At 49.8% G+C, this 27,910-nt stretch overlaps 1 protein-coding gene and 1 pseudogene across 4 annotated transcripts in view; one reads left to right on the top strand and one right to left on the bottom strand.

Annotated features, from left to right (window-relative positions):
• VPS13D (vacuolar protein sorting 13 homolog D) overlaps positions 1–27,910 on the top strand; it is a 263,887-nt gene that overhangs the window by 195,278 nt on the left and 40,699 nt on the right. For all 4 annotated transcript variants that reach the window (XM_056111005.1, XM_056111004.1, XM_056111003.1 and 1 more), the window contains 2 exons: positions 19,328–19,460; positions 22,678–22,873. In XM_056111005.1, the coding sequence (XP_055966980.1) occupies positions 19,328–19,460; positions 22,678–22,873 (329 nt within the window). The remainder of the gene's footprint in view (positions 1–19,327; positions 19,461–22,677; positions 22,874–27,910) is intronic.
• LOC130020258 (ATP synthase subunit d, mitochondrial-like) lies at positions 7,401–16,300 on the bottom strand (annotated as a pseudogene).

The raw sequence follows: 27,910 nt of genomic DNA, 5'->3' as shown, positions 1-27,910 counted from the left end.
CTCATATGACTCTACATTTTAGGATCCGACCAAGTGCCCCCTGTGCATCACCATGCCACTTCTAATGTGAATCCATCGAGAATGACACGTTTCCCTTTGGATTATGACCACTTGTGCAAGTGTCCCAAATATCCACCTGGCCGGTGCTTATCACTGTCAGTTCAGGGCTGGTGCATGGCTGATTGGTAGCAGTAAGACTTGGATTTTACTTTTGAGAGATGTGGTACCAACAGTCATCATGCTGAGAGTAATATTTGTACCTGGGTCCCAGGGAAACTCCTTGCAATCCAAGGAGAGAACCCGTTCCCTCCAAATCTAATGAATTCGAATTCAAGGTAAGAACAGTTGCTTCTGCAGCTGGGGGCGTGGGGGTGAGGGCTGCTCTGGACAAAATGTGTGATGAAGTTATTCAGTCGCTGCACCCCATGTCGATTCACAGCCCATGGGGTGGCAAAGATCTGGCCTGTCATCATGCTTCACCGGTGTTCGCCGTAGCTGCATTTGCTGTAAGAGAAACCACAGTGGCCCAGGCTCTGTCTTCAGGCCCTCTTTCTCTAGGCTAGTATTTCCCCTCGAATAGTGATTACTAAGCACAGTGCCTGCTGGATCGTGTTTATCTCTGTGTCGCTACTTCCCCCTTCCCTTCCCTTTGTTGTCGTGGTGACAGAACTCACTCCCTTGCCCACAGTGCATGTTAGGTCCTGTACTCATTTTGTGGTGCTCACACACGCTTGGTTACATGTGCCACACGCTGTTGTGGCACAACAATAGTGCCTCCAGCACAGCACTCGGTTGTGTGGTGACTGGCCTTGTGTCCTCATGCCTGTAAGGCAGCGCTGGACCATTCCCAGCCATTCCTGGGTCCGTATTACACTTTTTTTTTAATGTGAAGCAAGTAGAACCTTTGAAAATGTTTATTACTTTCCTGCCTAACATTTATTAGCTGCTTGATAACCAAAATAATATTTTATGTTAAAAATTCAAATTGGAAAAGGCATTTGACTTTCTGAAATGTGTTTCCTCTCTCTCCTCCTTGCTGTCACTGAGTCTAGGCTGCTGACCTAGGTCGAGGGAGTTTGGTGTGGGATCTGGCCCTGGCCCGGGTAGCAGAAAGTCTTGGAAGGCTGTTACAGAGGAAAAGTGGGCAGAACCCATTCCCTCTAAATCTAATGAATTGAAATAATGTTTATGGCGGGGCTGGAGAGGTAGTATAGCAGGTAAAGCCTTGCATGTAGCCAACCCAGGTTTGATCCCTGGCATCCCATATGGTCCCCGAGTACCGCCAGGAGTGATTCCTGAGTGCAGAGCCAGGAGCAAACCTAGAGCTCCACCGGGTATGCCCCCCCCCGAAAAAAAATTATAGGAAATAACTGTTTTGTTAGAGGAAAGTGTTTTAGTTAGTATTTCCTGTCAGTTACTGAACTTGCAGAACAACATATTGGTTTGGAAGCAGTACTTTTCAGTATTTTCACTGAAATGAAAATTAAGCAGAACATGCTTCCGCAAACATCCCTTTGTTTCAGCTTTGTTGCCTTTGTCAGCTTCAAAGTAAGATATTGTAGCCAGCAGGATCATTTTCTCTTTATTGTTAACTTGAAAATTGGCATGGATGATGTCAAAGTTAGTTATGAAAGAAGAACGTCTAATAGCTCCTTGTAGTTTTATAGAAATTTAATCTTTGTAGCACACGCTTTTTATTTGATCTTTACAGACTTATTCATTAAGGAGTGCAAGTTCTAATCCCATCTGACAGGAGGGGAAATTGAGCCACAGCAAAGGAACTGACTCTTACCGAGCCAGTAAGGAATTTGAAGAAGGTGAGGGCCTCGAGACCTTTCAACCCGGCTCCTTCCCACAGTTGCCAGAGATGCTCTAGAAAGCTCCTTCCCCACAGGAATGAAGGCGCTTTCGCATCAGGGACATCTTCACAGCATCTCTGGGCCAGCAGGCTGGATGTCATGTGCCGTAACCTGCTCTCTCTGTCTCTCTCTCTCTGTCTCTGTTTGTCTCTCTGTCTCTGTCTCTCTCTCTCTCTCTCCTTCCTCCCCCCCCCCCCCCCCATACACACACACACCTCTTTTGGTGGGATTATGCAGTTGAATTCACATCTGGCTGTGCTCAGGGCTCACTCCTGATGTGGCTCTGGGGATGGGATAAGGGCTCACCATGTGCCAGGCAAGTACCTTACCCCCTGTATTATCTTCCAGCCCCACCATGTCTCTTTTGTGATGGAAAATTCAGGCAGACCAATGAAATAATGTCAGACTCACCTGGTCAGTGTTGGCCCCAAGGGTCGGTTCCAGGCTTCCCAGCTCCACCCCCTGCTGTTCATTAGCGCCATCTTCTCAGAGGAGACCCAGAGATAGCTGTAATGTCTAGCTCCCCAAAGAGGGCCTTCCTTTCTGGACATCCGTGCATGATTGCGTGAATGATGCCAATTCCATCATTTAGAAACCTAGTCCCACAGTCAGAGGGATGCAAAGCATCGTGGCAAAGCAGAGATGCTTTCACCTTGTGTCTGGAAACACGGCCTGCCTGCCTGATTCGTGTCTGCAGATTAAGTAGGTCAGATTGCTAGGACTCAGTTGTTTAAAAATCATTTGGAAAGATAAATTGAGGTGTCTTGATGAGTACTTTCTGTGGTAAGAGAAAATGTTCTGAACTAAAACCCAAGGAGTTTCAGAAGATCACGCCTTGTGGGCCAGAGAGACAATACAGCGGTTCCATCTCTCTTGCTTTGTATGCGACCAGCAGTGCTTCCACCCCTGACACCCCATATGGTGCCCTGAGCAATACCAGGAGTGACCCCTGAGTGCAGAACCAGGAGTAAGCACTGAGGACTGTCATGTGTGGCACTAAAACATACCAACAGACAAGCACAATCAAACATAACAGTGATCAGTGTCTAGCTTCAGGGTTTTTTTTAAAATGGAATTCTCTGAGAAACCTTCTTTTACCAGTATTTTGACAGTAAATCTCCCATCTGTCTTTCTGTTGATGCCATCTTGCCATCTTTCTCAGAGAGCCCCGGAACCTCGAACCGTCCCTCCTCTTTCCAGCCATATAGGATCAGGCCAGCTGTGGCCCCTCAACACGGTCTGCGACGCGTTCGTGGAAGCTCAGGAGACAGCACTGGGCAAGAGCCCGAAGCCGTCCACCCTGAGCCTCCCTCATGCAGATGGCAGAGCGGGGGCCCCGGGAGAGCTGCAGGACTGTTGGGCTCCAGACTGCTGCCAGGCGCAGGCCTGGGCGCTGTGGATACGGTGGGCCAGACGCTCCTCCCTGTCCTTTGAGAAGGAAGGACAAGAAACAGTGGGCCGGGATGCAGATGTGGGGTGCGCTTCCTGGGCACTCTGCGAGGGCTTGATCTGTGTCTGTGTCGCTCTTCACACTGGACTGAGCTCTTGGAGGAAGAGGGACTCGGACTGCTCTGGACACGTTTGTTTAAGCTGGGCGTGCTCTGCACGGTGGTTAGCTGGGCCCGTCTGCTTTGTGGCAGTCAGTTCACCTGTGCACAGAGGGAGCCCTGGAGACTTTGAAGTTGCAGCTCATGGAGAGTGGTCCATGCAGTGTTATATCCAACCCCCCCCCCCCCCCCAAAATAGGGAAGGACCTTGTACTTAGACATAACATAGAATGTAACTGGGGAGATAAAATAGAAATAAAACTGATAGACGCAGTGTGATGCCAAAATGGGCGTGACCTTCCTGATTGGGTAGAATGAGTTTTAAAAGTTTCTCCAACTGTCCCCAGGTTTATCTGCAAGTGGTTGATCATGATTGTTGCTATCAGGTTCCGTTCCCAGCTTTAACAAGGCTGTCTGCCCCTCTGTGGGATCCGTTCCCCCGCCACCAGCCAGCAAGCCAGAAGGTTCTCAGTTCTGAGAACATTTTAGTCCGAACTTGCGCCTTTTCCGAGTCTTCCTCCCTCCAGAAAGGAGCTGCCTGGGCTGCCCCCGTCTGCTGCACCTGGGTGAGGGGCTTTGCAGAGGTCTGGGGAGGTCACGTTCCCTCACTTGGGGTGTGGTGGGGACCTTTGTTCTGGGTGCACCCTAAGAGCCCTGCAGCCCCAATGCTGGCTGAAGCCCGGCCTTCTCCTTATCAGGGTGAAGACCCCCACTTTCCATCTCACCATTCTCCTTGGACTTCCTTCAGGCCCCAGTTCCGGCCACAGAACTTGGGCTTGTGGGAGCAAGATCTCAAAGAGTTAATGCTCTTGCCTTTTCGGAAAGTTATCTGTTCGGAGTGTTAGTTGTTTAATAAAGCGCGCCTGCCCTCCCGGTGAACCCGCCAGTGACTCTGCAGCTGGGGTCACTCCAAGTTCACGCGGTGGACTTTTGACTGCCTTCTGTGTCTGTGAAAACAGTCGGCAGCTCCTGCGGGGATCATTCATTCAGGCCTGTAACACAAAACTCTTGCCAATGGGCACCTGCTGGGGCAGCTTCCCAGGAGGGCCAAGAGGGAAGATACCAGAGTCCTCAGGCATCTGTGGAGATAAGCTCTGCACGGGCCCGCTGGGAGCCCGGGGTCCCTGGGCTCAGGCCCCAGCGGCCAACAGGCCAGTGTCAGGATGGATTAGGGGGCCGACCAGGATAGGATGTGAGCTAATTAAAGACCTTCTACAAAGAGGAAGGCTGGAGGGCGCGAGAGAGGAGAGGAGTCAGAGGGAAGGGAAGAGGGCGAAGGGGAGAGAGGAAGGGGGAAGGGGAGAGGATTTGAGCACCCCTTCCCCCAAATCCTCGATTTCTAGCACCTTCCTCATTACTTTCTTCTGTGTCCCTTTAAACAGAGAAATCAGTGAGAGTGTGAACATTGGGTAATTTCAATGCTGCATGCTGTTGCTCATGGGACGTGCTTTCGAGTTTCGCTGCTAAGTGGGGTGCTGGTGTGGCAGGGGGCTGTGGGCTGAGCTTGTTGCCACTCGAACATGCCAGGTGCTGGCTCTGTCCTGTCCCTCAGTGAAGTGTTGAATTTCCCTACTCTCCTTTGCCCATGGCCCCCGCCTTCCCGCCTCATGCTACCTAACAGTCAACTTATTTATAGGCCTCAGGATTTTTGAAGTCTGCTGTTTTCTAATCTCCCTAATAATGACACATTTCTTGAAAACAGTTTTGTTCAAACACAAAACCAGGCTTTCCTCCTATCGTTTTTGATACATTGCACATAAGCCTGACTGTGTGGAAAGGAACATCGAGACTTATCGGGTTCTGCATGCTTACAAGGCTAGGAAATTCCAGTCAGAGCCTCCCAGCCTACTTCCTTCATCCTGCCCTGTCAGGGAGTTGGCTTTGTCCGCGTTCCGATAAGGGCTAACAACAATGTTAATGTTGTTATTTCCCTGCCTGCATTTCCCTGTCTTCCACAATCTGTTCTCAGAGTGGGTCTGGGTCCCTGTCCCTGCAGTTTGTGGAATAGATGGTTTCGGTGAATGGTGGTGTTTTCCGATCGTGTTTTCTGTGTTTCTTTAGTCCTCTGTAGGGTGTTTGCCTTGCATGCAGCCGACCTGGCCGACCGGGCCGACCCGAGTTTTATTCCTCCGCCCCTCTCGGAGAGCCTGGCAAGCTACCGAGAGTATCTCACCCTCACGGCAAAGCCTGGCAAGCTACCCATGACTATTCAATATGCCAAACACAGTAACAAGTCTCACAATGGAGACGTTACTGGGCCCGCTTGAGCAAATCGATGAACAATGGGAGGACAGTGCTACAGTGCAGTATTGCTCTGTAGATCTGGTCACGGGGTGCAGGCACGGGACGGGGCTTGTGTTCAAGGCTTTATCTGTGTGGTCAGCTGATGGGACTGTTGCAAGTCTGCACACACATTGGGTACTTTGTCTTCACAGGCATCGCCTAGGTATTGGCCCCTGTTCACTTGTGAAGACATTGAGACTCGTGTACCTTGTCACCAGCTTGTGAAGGAGTCTCAGTGCTGCAGGCACACCCTTGTCAGCTTCATCCATGGGCCCTTCTCAGGCACCCTGTTTGCGGGAATCTGGAGTTTAGAGAATCTGAGTCACTCTTCCTGTCCTCTCCAGGCGTGTCCTCTGATGTAGAACTTGCTCTTTTGAAGCTGTTCTGCCAACCGCAGCAGGCCCATGGATAAGGGACAGGGAGCGTTCTAATCCTGGTCAGTACTCCTGGCAAAGCCATTTTGGCTTTTCTGAGCTCCATGCATACAGCTAACTGTGTGTAGAATTACATGCGGTGTACTAGCAAGCAGCCGCATTTAATGTGTCTGGGTAGTAAGTTCACAGCTGCCCACAGGTAACCCAGGATGTCCAGCTCTGTGTGAGCCACTGACGAAACTGACATGGTGAGCACCCAATTCTTTACCTGCTCACTGTCCCTGTCCAGCAGGGAGAAGGTCCTGCTGCAAACTCAGAAGTACCCCAGGTGCTAAGTCTGGAATCTGTGTGCTTCCAGCAGAGGCTATGAAGGGGTTGCTGTCCTGTTTCTCCTGGAGAGGAAGACCCCTGCTGAGGCCCGAACCTGTTCCACATCCCCAAGATGAGGAAGATGCTTGTCTTGTTGACAGGAAGTGTGTTTGGAGCAGGGGAACAGGAGGGGCTCAGGGACATGGAGCAGGAGTCCTTGGGGAGATCCCACGCTTTAGATAGCAAGTCGTGGGGACAAGGATTTCATGTCACTCAGTTCCAGAGCCTTTCGTGGAAAGATAAATCTGTGATTTTACATCCCTCTAGCTTCCCTTCTGCCCTAAGCTAGTGGAAGTGACATTCTCAGGGAAGAAACCCAACTGGGTTTTGATTTTTTGGTTTTGCTTTTGTTGTCAGCATCCCATCATCCATCTGCACAGGTCAGATGTCAACTTTCTGCAGAAAGTTTTCAGCTTTGTGGGTACAGTAATCACACCTTTCATATAGGGCCTCAAACCTCCCTTGACCTGCCCCAGAGAAACCAACCCTAACTTGCATGTAAGTGATTTGAGCTAAAATCAAATCCTGGTCTGTTCATGGCATCGAAGTTGCCCGTCAGCCATTCGGGCCTTTCTTATCACAGTGGCCTCCCCCATTTGACTGTGTCTTGGGCTGCCTCTGGCACGCAGCCTCAGCAGCTAGATTTCACAGGAAATTCACATTCCCCAAGTCCAGAACTAGCAAGCTGAGGGCTTGGAAAGAAGGACAGGCCTTTAGGTTTCAGTAAATCTGCTGGACTGGACGGTAGGGGAGGGGCAGTGGGGTTCTCCTCCTCAGCATGGTCCTTCTGTCCAATTTGGACTCTTCCCAGGCAAGGTTTGCCATTCAGCCCTAAGCCATGCTTAGAAAATTAACCTGACTGAGCGCGTTTGATCAGTTCATCAACTGTTCACCCTGTTCTTTTTCCTCCCCCCCCCCCCCCCCCACCTCATTCTCTTTAATGCCTGGGGTTGGTAATTGACTCAGGTTTATAAACTCTCAGTGGGCTTATGAGACAAATAGGGATACTTCTCCCTGGTTTCCAGGAAGGCTTCATTCAGGTCCTCAGTGGTCATCTGATCAAATGGGATTATGTTCTTCATCTTCTCCAGTTCCTTCTGGTTCTCCTACATCCTGGCCCTGGAGAGTGCCAGAAACTCAGCCCAGCTTTTTCACATCTTTTTTCCCTCACATCCACCCACGCAGTAAATTTATCCTCTTGGCACAGGAACCTTCAGGGCATTGAAGTTCTTCTGAGAGTCATTGACCAGGCTGGCCTGCGCCTTGCAGTAAGCCCTGTTGGGGAGAGTGTCCAGCCTGGAGAAGAGGGTCTCACTTTCAGGATTGCAGGGAGTTAGCACTGGCCTTCTTGTTCCGGGGGATGATTGCCCCAAAAGGTATTGAGTTGATGGTTTTAGAGCAAGTTTTCGCCCAGCTATCTCAAGACTCTTCACCAGCCCTGGTGGCCCGGAGTCCACTGCAGAACTAATGGACGTGGATCTCACTCTTTTCTTTATTTTTTTGTATTTTGGGTTCACACCCAGTGGTACTCAGGGCTTCTCTGGCTCTGCTCAGGGATCAATCCTGGCAGGGCTCACAGGACCACATAAGGTACTGGGGATCAAACTTGGGTCAGCCGCATGCCAGGCAAGCGCCCTCTCTGCTGTACTAACACTCTAGACCCTCACCCTTTCCGTTAGCCAAAGCTAAACTAGAGGAAGGAGCACATCCTTATGTGGGGTAGTTTGGGGTCATACCCAGTGGCACTCAGGGGCTTACCCAGGGCCAACGCATCCTTCCTGTGCTCTCTGGCCCCGAGGAATGTGCTCTGTCCTTACCCCACACCCGAGCCTTTGCAGATTGCTGCTTATGCCCTAGATCAGGGGCCTGAGTCACTTTTCCAGGAGCTGGGAACATATGCATACTACCGAAATGTACACATTGCAGTGTGCTGTTTTCTTTAAAATTGCCCTGTGTTCTTACTGCAGGGTTTATTGCCCTTGTCCACTCAGTGAGGCAGCTTGGTCCTGCCTCCAGCACTCACGGGCAGTGAGGGTTGGCCTCTCCCAGCCCCTCCCTGCAGACGGACAGTGGAGAACAGAGGTGCTCCATCGTCCGTGAGGGTTACCCCCAACCACCACAGAGACCACCGCTGAATAGATTCTTATTTGTCCTTTCTCTTTGTAGTTATTTGTAGCTCTGTTTTCTTTTTTCTTACTTTTTTGGGGGCCGGGGATGCTTTCAAGGGGTGCTCAGAAGGCCTGGGGGCCCCACCTGGCAGTTCTCAGCTGGAGGATGTGGTGCTGCTCAGGCCCTGTGATACTAGGGAGTAGTAGCCAGATCACACCTAGAGGTGCTGGGAGCGGGGGGAGGCCCAGGGATGCACCTGGCAATGTTCAGGGAACCGTGGGGGTGCGGGGATCAAACCAGGGTCAGCTGCATGCAGGGCCTGTTCCTTAACCCCCGTGCTCTCTCTCGGGCCCCAAGGCATGCTTTCAATGAAGTTAATTTTATTTTTAAACTGGTTTGTGGCTGAGGATATGACTCAGCGGTAGAGCACGTGCCTCATGTGTGAGGTCCTGGGGTTGATCCCTGGCACCCAAAGCAAACAAAATAGTTTGCCTGTGTTGAACTTACATCCAGAATCATACAGCACATATCCTCTTTGCCTGTTGTAAAAAGTTTACTCAGTGTTTTATTTTGTTGTCCGTGTTGATCTGTTGCTGTGTGTTTCTGTAGCTCATTCATTTTCACTATGCCGTCTGCCACTGTGTGAGTGTCACCATTTTTCTCTCTCGCTTTCTCAGGCCTTTGGGCTGTGCCACTGTTCCCCTGTGTGGAATGTTGCTGCACACGTGCTTGCGTGTTTCTGGAGCACTTATCAAGAGTCTCCCTGACAGACTGCCGAGCAGAGTTCCTGGGTCTCAGGGTTTTTTCTGAGACCATCTGTTTGCCCTATTGTTGTGGAGGCCATTCTACTTAGTTTTCGGGTCTGGACTGGCGCATCCCTCTCCACCCTTAGCTGGTCATCCCCCTGACAGTAGTCTGTCGCTTTGCTGAAGGTGCTGGGTCGTCTCTGGTTTGGTTGCTTCTCACAGTCGCTCTCTGTCTGTAGTTTTCATGTTTCACAGCAATCATGTCCTGCTGTTGCTGATGTGTGGAACATTTTGAATTGGCAGTTTGATGTCTTTCGCTGGGCAGTTTTGGAAAATTCTTGGCCTAAGTCACTTCCAATGATGTTCTTGTGCTTTGATCTCTTTTCTGATGAGGACTTCAGTTGCGTGGAAGGTGGTCTTGGTCAAAACCATGCTCCTGATGGCTCATGTTCTCATCGGTATCTTTACCTCCTTGTTTTGCTGCCTATTTTGATGTCGCTATTTCCTGCTAACTTATTTTCCCAGTTCACTAATCCCCTTTGGGGCTCTAGCCTGCTCTTTTATCCTTTTCTGAACATCTTAATTCCAGTTCTCTGGTAAAATTGTTTTGCTTTCATAAGCTTTAAAACTAATTATTATCATACTATTTTAAACCCTGTGTCTGGCAACTCTGATGTCTGGCTCACAGAGAGTGAGTGACCATCTCTGGGTTTTTTTTTTTCTTAGTTTTTAGTTATTTTGTTTGACATATTTGGTAACTTTTAGTGAACTTCTTGAGTGTTGCACATTGTGTAAGAAAAAGTTTTGAGGTTCTGCGTAATGCTGTTTCTCTTCAAAGAGGATTTATATTTCTTCTTGCTTTCTGCAAGTGTCCAGTGCTTAGGCATTCTTTGCATCCCCCCTACACACACACACACACACACACACACACACACACACACACACACTGTGTCTTCACTAGTTTTCTGAGTTTTTCATTGGCCATAAGAAATTCCCAGTGGGATGTGCATTTCGGTTAGGGTGAGAGCCTAATGCCTCTAGGGAAGAACCTTAAGGAAGAATTCCTTTTCTTGTGGATGGGCTGTCGAAGGAGATTAAAAGGGTGGTAGAGACTGGTGATACCAGAACAGAAGCCTTTAATGAAACTCAGTGCTATGGGATCATTTCTGTTTAGACAAGAAAATGGGTGGATCTCTTTGATAAATAAGGGTTAATTAACTCTCTCTTAAATAGCAAGTACATTGAACCAGAGCTCTTATTTTCCTGTCTTCTAGTAATTGAAGGTTTTCTCTCGAATGTAATACAGGGCATCAGAAGGGGCGCATTGCGTCATCTTTAGAAAGGGCGGCTGGGTCATGTTTTCTTCCTCATTCCAGGACCTGTTTTGTAGGTCTGAAATCTGTTGACCTGGGAATGGCTAATTCAGCAGGCTTTTAAAACACCAGATCTGCAGGAAGTAGGTGGGCGTGAACTCTGAATGTCTGTTCCCAGGTCCCCATTTGTGGGACTGAAAGATAGCAGAGGTCAGACTGCCTGCCGAAGGGCTGCCAAGGAATGCAGGAGCCATTCCAGCGTTTGAGAGGCTTCTGAGGAGCTATAGAGAAGAGACCAACTGCAGTTTTATTCTAGTCCATTCCAAGGGCAGAATATCTGAGTCCCTTTTAAAGTCCAGCCCTGGGACTAGCCATGTCTTCAGAGAAAGAAGGCTGGACTTGGGGCCCAAGTGAGAGCACTGCGGGTAGGACACTTGCCTTGCAGGCAGCCCACCTGGGTTCAATCCCCGGCATCCCATCGGGTCTCCCGAGCACCACCAGGAGTGATCCCTGAGTGCAGAGCCGGGAGTAAACCCTGAGCACTGCTGGGTATGGCCTAAGAACAAAACCAAAATAATAATAATAATAATAATAATAATAAAGAAGAAGAAGACTGGCATTGATTTAAGGACCTTGGATCTGAGCTGCCTCCCATTTCCCCATCCTGCTCCCAGAAGGGAGCCCGCGTGATTTAACTTGCCCAGACTGTTCCCAGCGCACCATCCCCCAGCTAACAACCAGCTCCCCTGAGCATGACCTCGAAGTGAAGTGTTGGCCTTTGTGTCTATACTTTCCCCCAGTGATCCCACCCACTCCCATAATAGGCTAATTGTAAGAACCAGCATGTTAGTTTCCTCTGGAAAGACAGTAACAATCCAGAATAGATTGCTTTCTAAAACCGTCAAGCTATTTAAACCCTTGAAGCATATCTGACTTTTTCCATGAGAAGTTCAGCTGAGACGGTGCTGAGCACCTGTGATTGTTCTCTCTGATGTCACCCAGCTCCTTCTTCCCAGGCTTTTGGCATGAAAGAGAATATTTCTATTCATCTGAAATACAAAGTACTGTACAAGAATGAAGTCCTTATGACTGGGAATGAGATAAGCTTGAGCTTCTTTTTCTATTGTGAAAATGTTCTGTTGCGTTTCTAAATTTCTGTGTTTTGAGGTTTAAGTCTATTTATAATTGGCTCCTTTGTTCTTCCCTTTGTTCCAGAAGGGTATAAGATGATTCCTGTGTTACAGGATGAGACACGCAGGGTTCAGTTGGGGAGAAAGGGGGAGCAGAACATGCATTAGGAGAAAGAATAGAATTTGCAGTCATAACCCCTGGCATTTACACATTGCCTTTGTGTTCTTCCCCCAGAGTATCTCTGAGACCAGGGGCTCTCTGGGTGAATGCAGAACTGCTGTGGGTGGCACTCCAGCAGTTGTGTAGACAGATGCCTATACCTGTCAGGGGTGTATGTTTTGCTGAGCTCACCCAACTGGTGTTAGTGGTGGAGTAGGGAGCAGTACTCTTCACCTCTTCAAGTGTGTGTCTTTTCCTAGAGTTGAAATAAATTCTCTGCCAAACCAGGCTTTATGTTCTGGCCACGTCAGGGATGTTTCTCGAACCTGCTCATAAGGTCTGTCCTGGTTTGGTTCATTGAAAACACTTGATAGCATGACAGAAAGACTGTTCCTAGAGGGAGACTTGATACATCCATTGTTTCTTTCTCCTTGCCTGCAGAAAGGGGGTTTTCAGGTTTGTTTATTTATTTGTTTCGGCTGTACTGGTCCATGCTCGGGGGCTACTGCTGGTTGGGTGCTTGGGATCGAACTGGGACCTCTGGCATGCAAAGTGCATGTTCCAGCCCATTGAACCAACCCCGTGCACTGGACAATCAATCTCAGCTTTCCCTCCACAAAAACCTACATGACACTTGTCTATTGTGGAAAATGTCTCCCCAATACTGCCTGTCTGGCTTTTAGCCTTCGAGCACAGTACCACATTTAAAAAGGGGGGGCAGTGTTTGGGAGACTGCATCCAGTTGGTGCTCAGGACTTACTCCTGGCGCTGTGCAACAGGATCACTCCTGGTGATATTTCGGGGGCCGTGTATAGTGCCAGGGGTCAGACGGAGGGCCGCTGTGTACAAGGCCTTACCCTGTGTACCATCTCTCTTGCCCTCCACCAATCCTTTTTAAAGGGAAACCAAAATCCTGCTAGAAGAGTGCTCCCAAGGTCCTCTGAGCTTCTCGATTAATCTGAAACAACATCTGAGTTCAGATCTGGGTCAGCATTGCAGAACAGTGACTTGCCAGTTCAGCAGGCGTGTGTCTTGGGCTAGTTAAGAACCGGGGCAATCTTGAGGTCTGACTTTGTTGCTTATGTTTGGACCTTGTGTGCTGAGATAATTCTGGGTGGCTTTGGATAACTTTGTTTCTTAACTGCAGAGGAGTCAGTTGCCTGATAAGTGTTTATCCGTGAAATGGCAACATGGTGCCTGTCTCTGGGTGGGGGGAGTGCTTTTCCATCTCCAGAGGCTGAGTGGAGGGAAAGGCCGCCAAGGTCACTGAGTGGTGCTTGTACCTGCTGTAGAGTGTGGGCCCTGCTTTCAGATGGCCTCATGCCTTCATTCAGGGTCTCTCCTCTGGAATCTCTCTCTCTCTCTCTCTCTCTCTCTCTCTCTCTCCCTCCCTCCCTCCCTCCCTCCCTCCCTCCCTTTCTCTCCCTCCCTCCCACCCATTCTCCATCCCTCTCTCTCTCCCCCTTCTCTCTCCTCTCTCCTCTCCCTCTCCCTCTCTCCTTTTCTCTCGTTCTCTCGCTCTCCCTCTCCCTCTCCCCCTCTCTCCCCTTCACCTCTCCGCCCAAGGGCTGTGCATAATTACAACCCGGTAGAACTGAAAACAGACAGACCTGCTCCACTTCTACTGGATAGCGATCTAGGGTCCAAAAAGGCCTCGTTCTTGCCAGACCTCAGCTTGTTCTGTGCCATTTTTTTTAATTGCCTTTCTCCCGCCCCCTCAACCCTTTGATGGCACAAGGCCTGGCTGTTGGTGGTGGAACCCACTGCGTGTGGGCGCCATATTCCCCTATAACTTTTCTGTGCTCACCTGGATCACAGAAGGGGATTTTCCATGTCAAGGGCAAAACTCAGGCCTGGAAAATTCTTTCAGAACTCTGGACATTTCAACAGTGTGAAACTGTGATTGGGTAAGCCAAAGTTTGGAAGTAACATAGGGTTTGGGAGAGCCTCCAGCGGGAGGTTTTCCTGTGCAGATACCAGCAGAGACAAAATGCTGGCAGTGGAAGCTTCCAGGCTACCTCAGAGAAACTTGCAAGCATTGAAGACCTGTCATGTGCCAAACAGGACCAGGCACCCTGCATGCGCTCCTGTACCCAGCAAAGCTGCCTTCTGTAGAGTACCTTGATTTTTTTTGCACATGGGTAAACTGAGGTTCAGCTACTTTCCCCAGGAGACATATCCCGTAACTGACAGTAGAAATGTGACCCCTGGGCTCTTCCTCTTGGCCACATTATAACCGGCTGCCCCATGGGGTTCTCATTCTTGCAAGCACAGCATTCTGCTTACCTCAGGCAGCGGCCAGGCAGTATTCACCCCTGCCAGGGTGCTGCCTCTTCTCTCCCCTTTCCTGTTAACCATGCTCGCCATCTGCCCTGGTGACAGGAATGATACTGTCACCCACAGTTGCTCTGTGGGCCAAGGAGAGTAAAGAGGAAATTTCCATCAGTAAATAAGTGAATGCCAAAGCCCAGAGGAGGGAGAGAAATGCAGGCTCAGGCTCCAGTTACATGGGCCAGATATCTCTGGCATCCCGGGCTTGCTGACTGTCCTCTGCGAGCCGGGAAAACCGATTGCAGGACAGAACAGAGGGACACAGTGTGAATTCCTTTCTCTTGCACCATTTCAGCATCTCCTTGAATTTCGGTCTTAAAAAAACACCCCAGCCCGGGCTCAGCTTTCGGGTGGGGTGTTGACCTCAGCACATAGAACCAGCGTCTTGAACCCTTCTGACATTTCTGCCCTTGCTGAAAATAGGGCTTTGTAGTTGTGGACAGCTCAGAGTGTGGCCAGAACTGCCACGTGGAGTGTGCCGAGCGAGGGAAGTCCAGAGGTCGTTGTCGTTGGCTGTGCCAGGGTAATGGCAGGTTTTCTGAAGGACATTCCGTTCCTTGGAACCTTCCGTCTTCACTCGGACCGTATTCTCTGGCAGCCTCGGGTTGTTTGTGGCCTTGAACTTGCTAAGAATGAGCTGTGCTGGCTGGAGTCTCTGCAAGTGCTCCTTCTGAAGGTGGCCTCAGAGCTCATCTGGGGATCTGCATGTTGCCTGAGTGCACAGCGCCCACCACGGCACTGCTACTTTGGAGGCCAGGCCTCGCTGGTGGGCGCTTAACCCACTTGTACCCTAACTCACTGAGTCCTTGCAACAGACCTGGCATTCTGCTTGGTCCCATTTTGCATGTGAAGGAACTGCTATTCTGATACTCTTTGGGGGGTGCTGGAGGGATAGTACCAGAGTAAGGCGCTTACTTTGCTCTCAGCTCACCCTGATCCAGGCACTGGCATTCCCAGGAGTGATATCTAAGTACAGAGCCAGGAGGTAGCCCCTGAGCACCACTAGATATGGCCTGCCTGATGTCGCTCCCCCAGAAAATACACACACACACACACACACACACACACACACACACACACACACACACACTGTTTCTGTTGCATGCCTTGTCTGTGTTAGAGTATGGACTAAGTGCTTTCCTACAGCCTCCCTGTAGCTGGCATTCATGCTCCCACATTGGAGATGCGGAAAAGGAGCATCACAGAGGTTGGTATTTGTTCATGATCTTGTGGCTATTAAAGGTCACCGAATTTGCACACAGGCTGACTCTCTGGTTTGCCCCATTACATACCTCCTGGCCCGGGCCTTTGCAGGCAGGCGGTGGAAACCGCTGGTGATTTACAACTCTCGGTGACTAGCCTGGCATGCTCGGGGGCCTGGATGCATGGCGAAATTGCTCTCCCTGTATCCTGGCGATTGTCTTGTTTCCTCGCAGTGCATTGGGATTCCTTTTCTTCATTGGAAAAACCTGTCACTTCCCAGCCTCACCCCTACCCCGCCCCCCCCCCCCATTTGCTCCCCACTGGGCATGCTGGAGATGGTCTACTGCCAGCGTATCTTGACACAAATTCAGCCACCAGTACAAACAGAGGTGGTGAAGAATGTGTCCTGTCCCTGTCAGTCTGCACATTGTTGTTCCTCCTGGGGGATAGCCGTGCTTTGTTTGACCCTCTGTCATGTCAGGGACATGGATGAAGTAATACTTCCCAGCCTTGGAAAAGACCAGTGCCAGAGGGTGCCCATAAAGACGCTTACTGGAATCCCCTCCCTCCTCATTTCCCTCTGTCTCTGAGAGAGAAATAAGATACAGGGTGTGATTTACTTTCCCACCGAGGTGGGGAGTGAGGGCTGGGATGAGGATGACTAAGTGCCCACAGCAGGAGGAGGCTGCAGCTTCTTGGAGCCCTGAATTGGAGACACAGAAGCTCAGTGGGCTGGCCCCGGGCCCAACCTTTGCCCATGCTGCCGTTCCTCACCAGCTTCAGCCTGGCTTTCTGTAAACTCTCTCCCTGCATGAGCTGCCTGGCCTTCCTCGGGATGGGCTCAGTTGGCTCATAGATGTCAGAATCCTCCCTCATCTTCTGAATTCTCAGAATCTTTTTTAGGACGAAAGACTTCAGTAGTTAGCTGTGGTTCATATCTGGCTCGTGTCTCATATGTGGCTCCAGCTAACCAGTGGCAAAAAAATAATATATAGAGAGCCCGGCAAGCTGCCAAGAGTATTCGATATGCCAAACACAGTAACAACAAAGTCTCCAATGGAGACGTTACTGGGCCCGCTCGAGCAAATCGACGATCAACGGGAGGGCCTTTACCTTTACCATATATATATATATATATATATATATATATATATATGTGCAGCTGGTGTGTGTGAGTGGGGTTTTTTGTTGTTTTGTTTTGTTTTGATTTGAGTAGCCAGAGAAGCGGCCATTCAAACAGAAGCAAGTAGGTGCAGGTGCCTGTCCACAGCAGAGACGACACAGCCGAGCAGCCAGTGGACGCTGCCACTGTTTTGGGGAGAATGTGCTCGCGCAGGCCACCACACCCCGCCTCCTGGGCTCAGGCTGTGTTTGTGGGAAGAACAGAGGGAGCCACAGTAGCAGAGTCAGTGGACACTGGTACTTTGGACCCTGGTCAGCTCGCAGTCCTTGGACACGAGATGTGTTTGAAACGTGTATGTTTGCAGCAGGGGGAGAGGCGCTGGGCAGTGTGCCTGCACTCTCTAGGGGTCTGTTAGGGCTCCTCAGTCTACTTCTTACTTAGCAGCCCAGAAGTAGGTAGGCCGGCTCCTATTAATGCCTCTTTCAGGGAAACCTCATCTCCAGGTAGGCGGCTGGAACTTGGAGAAAAGTGTGAGACTTGAGAAGACCTGCAGCAGCCTGGCCGCTGATGGTGGAGCCCAGGCCCCTGGGGGCCTGTGTGCATCGCATCCAGGGTACCAAGGGGGATAGTTTCGTCTGGAATTTGACTGAATAACACTGGCAGCTCATATATTCCAGGACATGGCTAGACTCTTTCTCTTGGTTTTGGGGACATGCATAGTGGTCCTCCTGGATCTGTACTTGGGACCACATCCAACAGTGCTTTGGGGAACCATGCAGTGCCGGGGATCGAACCTAGGACTCTGGCACGCAGAGCATGTGCTCAACCTGTTGAACCAGCCAACGGTCCCTGAGTGAGGAACATTTGTCGTCCCAGTTCTCCAACTGCCCTTCCACATCTGAAGTGTCCTGCCCGTGGAATAGTGGGCCTGGCTGTGTGTGCCCTTTGCAGGACTGTGGCCCATGCTGGGCTTGGAGAGGAGGCGTAATAAAGACCTCCCCGTCTCTGATGAGAGTCACATGGTGTCAGGGATGGGGCGGGCTCTGAAGACCACCAGGCCCTGCCCTCTAATCTCAGAGTCAGCATCTGAGATTTGGAGGGAGGTGTTTATATGCTCCAAAAGGGAGTTCAGACTTTTTTTCCAGTGTTTGAGTAGTCTGAACTTTTTCACAGTCTCTCTTTAAACAATGCAGAATGTCCCTCCTTGGACTTGCAGCTGACCAACACAGTCCAAATGCTAGCCAGATTCCGTACCCGGAGCCACGATCCCGAGTGTAGCCCCAGGACCGTGGACTCTCCCATCTCCAGGAGGCTCAGGGGCAGCCTCTGGCCCAGGCTCCACGGTGGCGGACTGGAGAGGCTGAGAATGAGGCCCGAGCAGATGACGTGCTCCTGGCTGGGGCAGCTCCCAGTTGGGGTCCCTGGTGAGAGCCCAGTCAGTGTAGGCTCTGCAACACCCTCAGAGACTTTCACCTAAAGAAATGGTGGAAGTTAATCGCCTTCCCCTTAACTTCTCTAACTGGGCAAGAAGGGAAGTGGGGAAGACAAGGCAGAAGTGAATAAGCACACGCCCACTTTCTGTGCCCTTCGTTGTCCCTGCCTGAGCTCAGAACAGCTCCGGGAACCCCTGCCACCAGGGGACCGCAGCTCTGCTGCTCAGTCCCGCTTTTGTGCCCCGAACTCACCTGTCCCTGTAGCCAGCAGCAGCAGGACTCACGGCCTCCAGGCCAGGTCTGTATCCCGCCCTCTTGACAAACCAGGATAAACTAGAATGAACCAGGTCCCCGCCTCCCCACCACCCCCGTCTTGACTCTGAGGGTGCTCTCCAGATCTGCAAGGCAGCAGTTGCCTCGGATCTTCCTACTGAGCTTTTCTATCTAAATAACATTCCTGTGAGTTTTCTGAAAGGTTAGTCCTGGGTCATTGGCACTTAAACCATTTGTTTTGGTAGATCCTTCCCAAGAAGGTTAATTATATATTTGATATCCTTCCCTTTTATGCCTGAATGATGAGGATAAGTACCCTGTGGTTTATTAACTGTCACTTTAAACCTTTTCAAATTGTCTTGTGACAAAACAGAGTTTTATGCCCTTTTTATCCAGTTGTGATGGATGAGACAGCTTCTCTGGTTAAAGTATGCCAGGATAAATAAAATCCCTCTAATTGGTGGGGGAGGACTTTACATTTGAAGTCATGAGTTCAAGTCTGCCACTTCCTCCAAAAGGTGACTTAACCTGTTAACCTTTCCAGATACTTCATCTTTTTTGACAAATGGGGCTTGGCGTGTAGGCACAGATAATTATTGACTGTATGGGAGGGAGTAGGTATTACTTCAGTGCTGCTGATGTCTCTGAAAATTATGAGACCTGAACAAAAAGAGCAAAGTTCATCACATTTGCTGTTCTTAATCCACCGGATCCGAATATGCTACGGATGGAGTAAAATGCCTCTGTCCTTAGGAACTAGAGCCCCAAAGTTCACTTCTCTCTACTCCAGGCCATTTTGTTATGCCTTTCCATTTTCTAGCATATTTGCTTTAGAGTTGTGGAGTGTAGAGGTTGTTAGGGCATATTGGTCGTTTTGTGACCTTGTGTCTACAGTATAAACCTGCCACAGCGTATATGTGTCCAGACATTCACCTTGCGTACACAGTGCCTGTAATTCAGCGTGTCCTGAGCCCCAGCTAGGAGCAGGGCTGGCCATTTCTATAAAGCAATTAAAATTATGAAAATGTTGCTGTGACTTTAAATCTCACTTCCTTCTATTCTCAATTCATCCAGTTTGCAGGGACACTGTCAGATGGCTTAGGAAAGACAATGGACAATCGACATCAGTCAGAGCGGGAGTACATCAGGTACCACGCGGCCACGAGTGGCGAGCACCTGGTGGCCGGCATCCATGGCCTGGCACACGGTAAGTCACGTGCTGGCAGCCTGCAGAGGAATGAGCCTAGGTCACAGAGTTTCTCGGAAGGGCTTAAGTAGGAACACTGATACTAGTGGGTTTTTCCTGCCCGGAGTCTCGGAGTATCTTCCCGCCTTCTCCGTGCCCTCATTTTCTCCTGGTAATTGAAGTGGTGTAGCCAGTGAGAACTCTTGGTTTCTTTCCAAACTGTCATGCAGGTTGCAGTTCTTTCCTGTCCTTTGACTTCTGTCCCCAAAGTGCCAAAATGTTTAGGCAGCCAAATCCCTTCTCGCTTCTGGAGGGATTCTGCCTGCTTCTGGAACCCTCTCCCCGAGCTGCTGCAGGCCATGCTCACCCACACCAACTTCCGGCTTCTTTAGGTCTTTTGCTGTCAACTTTCTATAAGCCTTCTGCTTACCTCCCATCTATCTTTCCTGTCCCACCCCCAGACAAAGGGAACTTGACATCACCTGCCATGGTGGTGACTCTAATGTTTTTGAGTCTTGTGTAAATATTAGATCACAGGGATCATATATCTAGGTGCCCAAGATAGGAAGGTGACGATGCAACTGTGTTGCCTCTCCTGTTGCTTAAACTTGAACAGTTAGTGCTTTATTTCTGATTTCTTTGCACTTAAGTTGCATTTTTTTTTCTTTTTGGGTCACACCTGGCGATGCTCAGGGGTTACTCCTGACTCATGCACTCGGGAATTACTCCTTGCGGTGCTCGGGGGACCATATGGGATGCTGGGAATCGAACCTGGGTTGGCCATGTTGGCTGCGTGCAAGGCAAACCCCCTACCTGCTGTGCTATTGCTCCAACCCCTTAAGTTGCATTTTCTCAGCAACTTCAAAGCATGGATTCTAAGACCCTCAGAAATACAATCACCCTACCGAGCTCCTAGAGACACGTGCTGCTGGCCACACGCACCTCCTAGGTCTTGCTCACACATGTTCTTTCTGCCCTCTCCTTCTTTGCCAGCCAAAGTCCTACTCAGCTGGCAAATCCCAACTCAGATGCCATTGGCCCAGGTCTCCTGTCCCCAGATGGAGGTGATGATGGTCAGCGTGGACACAGCAGCCTGGGTGTTGTGTGTCTTGCTATCCTGCTAGCTCCCAATGACCAGTGGAGAAGATAGTCCATTTTCTTGGCCACTCTGTGCTTGCAGGACTTCCTGTGACACCTGGCAGGATGGTCCTGCTTAGTAACAGTAAACTGAACTATTTGTTCCAGAGTCTTAGGAAGAGTCTGAAGCTGTTTGGAGTATTGAGACTGATCCAGTTTTTATTATCTGCATTTGGAGGAAGAAGAAGGCATATGAATAATAATTTTTCTAAAAAACATATGTCTTTTTGTGCTTGGAACATGGTGTTTGGGCCAGAGAGTTTATCAACTTTCCAAATGGTGAAATTTGGATAAAAATACCTTTGCTTGGGCCAGATAGTACAGGGGTTAAGTCAGTTGCCTTGCACGCAGCCAACCCTGGTGTTCACATCAGGTCCCAGAGCACCACAGAAAGTGGGTCCCTGAGCACCATTGCATGTGATTCCCTCTCCCTCCAAAAAATGTCTTTATCTTTCCCAAACCCACCCAGCTTGGGGAAGCTAGAAGTCATATTTGGCAGAACTTAATTGGTTTATGGACTTTAAAGGTTGATTGCTAGGCAGTCAACGAGAGCTGCAGATTTAATCCTAGTCATAGCCTAGCGTCCTATCTAATAGTAGCACACTGAACCATCAGAGAGACTATTTTTTGATGAATATGAAATGTTTTTGCCTTTGTCTCACTAGCATCCTTAAGTTGCAGGGGGCGAAAAGCCTCATTTTCCTTAGTTTGTAGATGAGCACCCCAGTGTGCTCAGACACTGAGTGACGTGCTTGGACAATGAGTTTCTCTTCTGCAGAATTACCCCAAAGCTCACTCTAGTAATAGGCAGCATCTCCTATTACTAGGAGCCAGTCAGGTCAGCCCAAGACCCTGGAACCAGAGGCCTCGTTTCTGCAGAATCCATTAAGCTCTTATTATCAGAGTGAGAACCTTTCTTCAAACCAAAATAAAATACTCCTAGAAGACAAGAGCCAGAATCCATTTCATCTCCTTGGTCTAAAACTGGGCGTCTGCTCCAGTCTCGGGGTCACTGACTTCCCTTGTCTGAGGACCCATGTGTCAAGCTCAGTCAGGAAGGGAATCTTGCCTCACTTTGGACCCCAAGTCCAAGAGGCGCTGTGAGCTGTTAGTGCGTTCTCACCCAGGGACTTCCTGGGCCCATCTGTCTCACTCAAGTTGAAGAGGCCCGAGAGCTTCCTCACACCCCTGCCGTGAAAGGGTAAACACCCGTGAGTGGCCCTGGCACCGCTCCTGGAACCCTCTGCCCGTGCTGCCGCTGGCTGTGTTCACCCACACCAACTTCCGGCTCTTTTGGGTCTGTTGCTATCAACTTTCAAGATGTTTCTTTGGCCTGGATTGGTCTTTTGAACTTACTCCACTGAGGGTGCTGGCTGCCTTGGGAGGCTGTGGGGTGCCTTCCCTCAAGGCCATGTCACTACTCTGTTTGCCCTTTAGGATCTCAGCAAAGCGGGCGGGGGCTTCACCCCATCTCGGCCCCTAGTGGGCAGCCAGTCCTGGCACCCCAGCACCCCTGAGCAGCTGCATTCAGTGCTCTCTGCCTTTTCTTTCTGGGAGCCTGGCTTCTCCAAGAGCCTGGTGCTCTAGTCTGGGGCCTCCTGCTTGCCTCTTTGCTGATGGTCCTGCTGCTGCCCATATCCTGGAGTGGGGAGCTTTTCCTTGATTTTGAGAAATTTGAAGACTTTCAGCTAATATAGAAAATATATCCTTGGCCTCTAAGATTTGTGGACAGATCTGCCAGTTCCCTGCTTAAGTTGGCCTGTGGCCTGTCAGGAGACTCACCCAGTGCTGCCCCTAAGCTACTTGGCCAGGTGCACTAACTCAAGGGGTCTGACTTTAAATCAGAGGTTCCCAAACTTCTTTGACCTACCAGCCACCTGCCTTTTTCGGGAGAAAACAAAAAAATCATCTCCTCCTCCTGGAAATATACGGTCTGAGCGATCAAATAACACTGTTCCCCTCAACACCCTTGAGGCCCCTTGGATGTGTCTAGCACCCCGGGGTGGGTGGGGGGAGGTATTGCCCAATTTGGAAAACGCTCTTTTAAGCTCTTTTGCTTTCAACCATGGTTTCTTACAATAGTCCCTGTCTTTTTCATTAGGTATCATTGGTGGATTGACCAGTGTTATCACCTCAACAGTAGAAGGTGTGAAAACAGAAGGGGGTGTCAGCGGTTTCATATCTGGCCTTGGGAAGGGGCTTGTTGGCACTGTAACCAAGCCTGTGGCAGGCGCCCTGGATTTTGCATCAGAAACAGCCCAGGCCGTGAGAGACACAGCCACACTTAGTGGCCCCAGGTCAGTGGTCAAGGGGATGAGGGATGATGTGTGTGCGGGGATGGTCTTTGCAATTTCCAGCCTTGGTTGCCACCTCTTCGAATCCATACTAAGACTGAATGTAACTAAAATGTTGGTCTTGACAGCTAATATGCCGGAGGTGGTGGTGGTGGTGGTAGTGTGTGTGTGTGTGTGTGTGTGTGTGTGTGTGTGTGTCTGTTTGTGCGCGCGCACGCGTACACGCACATACATACACACAGAGACACATGAAATGTTTTCCCCAGAGTACTTAGGAATTGCTTTCTTACAAACTTCTCTTGTCCCCCAAACTAACTATACCTTCAGTTGCTGGCTGTAAAACTGTTGGGCTGTAGCTGTGTCTTGCTCCAAGGCTTCATGGCTTAGGTCTCGACTCTCCTTCACATGAGTCTGTCTCCTTGATTCCCCTCTTCACTTTCAAGTCCAGGGAAGCTGGCAGTCCTGCTGTGGGAGGCTGGCTTGCCCTGATATCAGTAGAGATGGGAGATCAGCAACCGCCCATGTGGCTCCAAACCCCACAGAACTTGAACTTTACTCTTTCACATCAGTGGCCTATTTTATTTTAGCCATAACCTCCCTCCCCCCCCAACCTTCTTTTTTAAGTGACTAATTGGGGATCTTATCAACAAAGGGTGTAATGAATGTGACAGTTCCCAGCCAAGCTGGACTCCACTTAAGCTCAGAAAGATTTCCCCCTGCCTGGATAATAGTTACTCCCTACATGAATTAGTGCCTCAGGCCGGGGCCCTGTCTGCACCTGACCGCGCGCTCCCTCCCTCAACTAGAACTCGAGATGAAATCATTCCCAATTAAAATGAATCCGTTTGTCTGTCACCAGGAAGCCTTGCGTATGGCGCGTCACTGCAGTGGGGGCGATGTTAGACTGTCGCGGGGCGTTGGCTCTGTGGCTGGAACACCGCCCGCCGTCCGCCCGGAAGCAGCTGCTGCTTACAGACAGATTGATAACATTTGCTTTAGTTGAGTTATATCCTATCTCAGGCCCAGAGCTCAGACAGTCCTGGAGTATATTCTGAAACATTTCTAAAGTTGAGGGAGGGACAACAGGGAGACTTCAAAAGTGTTTCTGGTTAGTTTTTCCTGTCTGTCTGCTCAGCCCTGAGGAAGTCTAGCCTCGGCTATGTTGTTAGGACACTGAAGTAAAGTGAACGCCCATAAGGACTGGAAAAGAAGGGCCCTCCTTCCAACCCTGAGACAGGCTGGCTTCTAAAAGGATGGAAGGAATTTCGTTTTAAAAATAATATTTCTGCTCTAGACTTTGAGAATATTGACTAGCATGTTGCCTCTTAGTTTTAAATGGTGTCAACTTTTTGGGAGGTTCATGAAGTTTTGCTTTTCTTTTGGTGTTGGGACTTGAGCCCCTGACATCACACATGCGCAGCATGTGATGTGCTCCTGAGTTACATCTCCACCTTTACATTCTTCTTGGGAGTAAAGGAAAGGTGCGAAAGATTGTTACACAGGAAAGAAGTTTTTGTTTTGTTTTGTTTTGTTTTGTTTTGTTTTTTGAAAGTGAGTAGGGGAGATCCTCCTGGTGATCCTCAACAAACCAAGTCAGTAGCTCAATGTGAGGGTCTAAGGGTGCAGGACCTCTGAGACCCTGTATGGTTCAGGGGCCTCTAGGTTTGTACCCTGTGTGCCAGAGCAAGGTCTGTGCCTCAAACCTAGTCTTATCTCTCCAGCCCTAGGAGGAAAAGGCTTTTCATCATTTGTATCAGTTGCCCAGCTTTTGCATGGAAGGTTCCAGTTCGTATCTGCCAGGAGATATGAGACACGCACATGCCATTTTTTCATTTTCAGACAACCAATAATGCTTGAAATTTTCTAAGAGCTCAGGGTTGTGACTACAATAGAAAGCAAGCTATCTCTGGACGCCAAAGGCAGACAATAAAGAAGGGCAACAACAAATGGTAATATTAATAATTGTTTGCTGGAATCGTGGTCAGTGACTGATAGATTTCCAGATTGTGCTGAGATTGTGCAGTTTGAGAAGGGGAAGGGAGAATAGACTGGTTCACCTGTGGTCAGTAGGCTTTCTCGGAAGTGGGTTTGAGGTGAAGCCCACAGCCTGAGTAGTAGCTGTGAGGTGAAGAGAAGCGATCACACTCCATGTCACATGTCCAGCAATCTGGAGCTTGTGGGAGAGCACTTTCTTTTTTTTTAATTTATGTTTTAATTTTTTTTTTTATTTTATAAAGTAGTTCACAATATTTGATTACATTTAATATTCAAACACCAATCCCACCACCATTACACCTTCCTATCAACATATTTAGGGTGTTTCCATCCTGAACCTCAATCCTGCCTCAAGGCAGAACTGAAATAATAAGAGTATTTCCCTGTAAGGTTAGTTGCCTCCTACTTTGAATCCCTTAAAGTGTGGTGCAGTACTCTTGGAATATGAGTAGATTGTGTTCTCTAAAGTGCCACACAGCCATAAATGCAGCCACACGGTCCAGAAAAAGGTTCACTCATGAGTGAGGCTCGTACCGAGCATGTGGAGAGCGGCCATGAGCATGATGGTGGTTGGGTTCTGTAGGTTTTCGGCTGCTGGGGCTGGGTGGGTCCCTTGGGGCGGAGAGGGCTCTCACCTGCCCCGCTCTGGGGTGTCCCGAGTGAAACAGCCTGGTGCAGGGTCCGGCAGCATGGTTATGGCGAGCGTCATGTTATGCTCCCTTCCGGGAGAAAAGGACATGCAATCTGGATGGTGGCCGATGACGAGATTACCTGGCACCAGCCAGGGGTGGCTTTTGGGTGTGACTGCTGAGTTGCCAAAGAGAGCATTTTCTTTGTAAGTATAAGGCCCTGGCTTCAATCCACAGCACTGCAAAAAAAAAAGGGGGGGGGGGAGGGGGGTCCCAGAGATGCCATGTAAAGATGCCAGAAACAGACTCACTGGCAGTCTCCCCCATGGCGATCGGCATCTCCCAGGGAACCTTGGCCATGCTGTTCGCTCCTGTGGCCACAGCCCACAGAGGAGCAGCCTGACCATCCAGGACCCATGGTCATGTCAGTGCAGCAGTGGCAGCTCTGCACCTGCTACGTGTCTTCTCAGAGAACCCCCCCACGAGCTGTGTCGGGAGGGTCAGAGCCGAGTGGGGTGCACACCAGATCCTTGCTCCTGGGGCCACAGTGATATGTGACCCTTTCCCCACTATTGCCAGGAAAAGGTGTTCGGGGCCCTTTCGGAACACTTCAGTCAGTTCTCCTCAGTTTATCTGTCCAGGTTCAAAAGTAGCATGATTGGGAGGATCCACACATTAGAGAAGAAAGTACTTGGCCTGAAAAAGAACAAGCCAGGCCTGCAAACTTACTTGTTAGCATGGAACCTTGGCCACCTCCACTCACCTCACCAGCCTCTGTTGTTTCATCCAGAAATTGGACCTGAGTGTACCTGTTTGTGTATTCAGCCTTCCAGGTTTGAACCCCTCACAGTTATTTCAAAGTGGAAGCTGTAAAGAACTATAGAATCCAGGGCGATACTATTTTTGAAAGTCCCATGAAAGGAGCAGCACGATTTTAGCAGGTGGAGAAGTGTTTCAGAGAAGGGCTTGTTCCGAGGACACTGTGCTTGCCTCAGAACCTAGGAGTTCTATCAAGGGATAAATCTCACAGGTTTCTTGGAAGTGAGTTATAACCATCTCCAATCATCCCAGTTGATTGAACAGGATCCAGGGGTGTTACTCAGGGTTTTTCCCCCGCTGTTTAGACAACAAGGACTAACAAATGGTTTGAAGGGATTAGAAGCGAGCTTCTGACCGAGGACTGACCTGAGCGCAGGGACTGAGCCAGGAATAGAACCCAGGAGTCCAAGAGTTTGCCTCAGAGTCTGCACTTGGAATGAGACTTTCTGCTTCCTCTGTAATATTTTATCCAAGTGAAGGCTTAGATCTCAGCGTCTCTGTTTTAAATGACCCAAATTCTAAGCAGATGATAGCAGAGTAAGCCATTAAGCTGTGAAAGAATACTCCTTCCAGTAATCCCCTGGAAAAGTGGCCTTACAGGAAACATTGGCTCCCTTTCGTGTTTATTTGAACAGGATTTTATTTATAGCCCCTCTCCCTCCGCCCGGTTCTTCTAGGTTAAGATACTTCCAAGTTCCTCTCCTTGTCAGTATGTACAGGCGTTCCAAAAAGGCCAGCCACCTCGCTTCTGCCCGAGGTGTCCATGCTCTCCCTGAGTTCTTGGGAAGGTAGGGGGGGATGAGGGAGGGCGGAGGACAGCGAGCGCCTTGGCCTCCGCCTGGATGTTGTGGACCAGCATCCCCTGTTGCATTTGTTAACTGCACAAGTATGTGTGGTTTGGAACTGAACTACGCGGCCTTTCCAAGGCGACCTTCTGCCAGCTCAGCTCGCATCTTCTTTCTGGTCTACGTGCATGGGCCACATGCGCCTGTTCCCAAGGAGAGTCTGCAATGGCCCAGATACCGCCTCCCTAGAGAAAGGGGCCGGGCCAGAGCAGGCCACCAATGGGGTGTGGTGGCCTTGCTCCTCTGTGTGTGGCACGGGGCGATGGCCTCGTCTGGAAAGGTTCTTGGGTAAAAGGTTGCTGTGACCTGGGGCCGGCCATGTCCCAGCAGAAGGCAAGCACATTGCTGCGGAGAGGGCGCCCGTGCGGGGCTGTTTATTTGCTTGTTTCTCTCTGAATGCCATCTGTTGCCGGTTTGGGCTTGCATGCCATTTTAGGAAAGACACAGATGAAGATTTATGGAGCTGGGCCCTGAGGTCGTCTCCCAAGTACTTCTTCACCTTTTTTAGTCAAGATCCAGAACGGGGGAGCAGTGGGAGTCGGCAGACCGGGGCGTATCAAAACTGAGCAAAGCCGAGGAGTGCCGCGGCTTATCTCATTACTGAAGCCAGATAAGGAGGAAGGGGGAATTTGCGGGATGATGATAGATCAGTCTCTCAACTTCACTGTCAGGACTCCAGTGATGTTCTGGAATCCCAGAACCCTTGTCCCTGAGATTTATGGTAACATGTTTTATTCTTTTGTGAAAACACT

This window comes from Sorex fumeus, unplaced genomic scaffold (genome assembly GCF_029834395.1).
Source record: "Sorex fumeus unplaced genomic scaffold, SorFum_2.1 ptg000011l, whole genome shotgun sequence".
In the NCBI taxonomy this organism is placed as follows: Eukaryota; Metazoa; Chordata; class Mammalia; order Eulipotyphla; family Soricidae; genus Sorex; species Sorex fumeus.
This window is presented reverse-complemented; position numbering and strand designations above follow the sequence as displayed.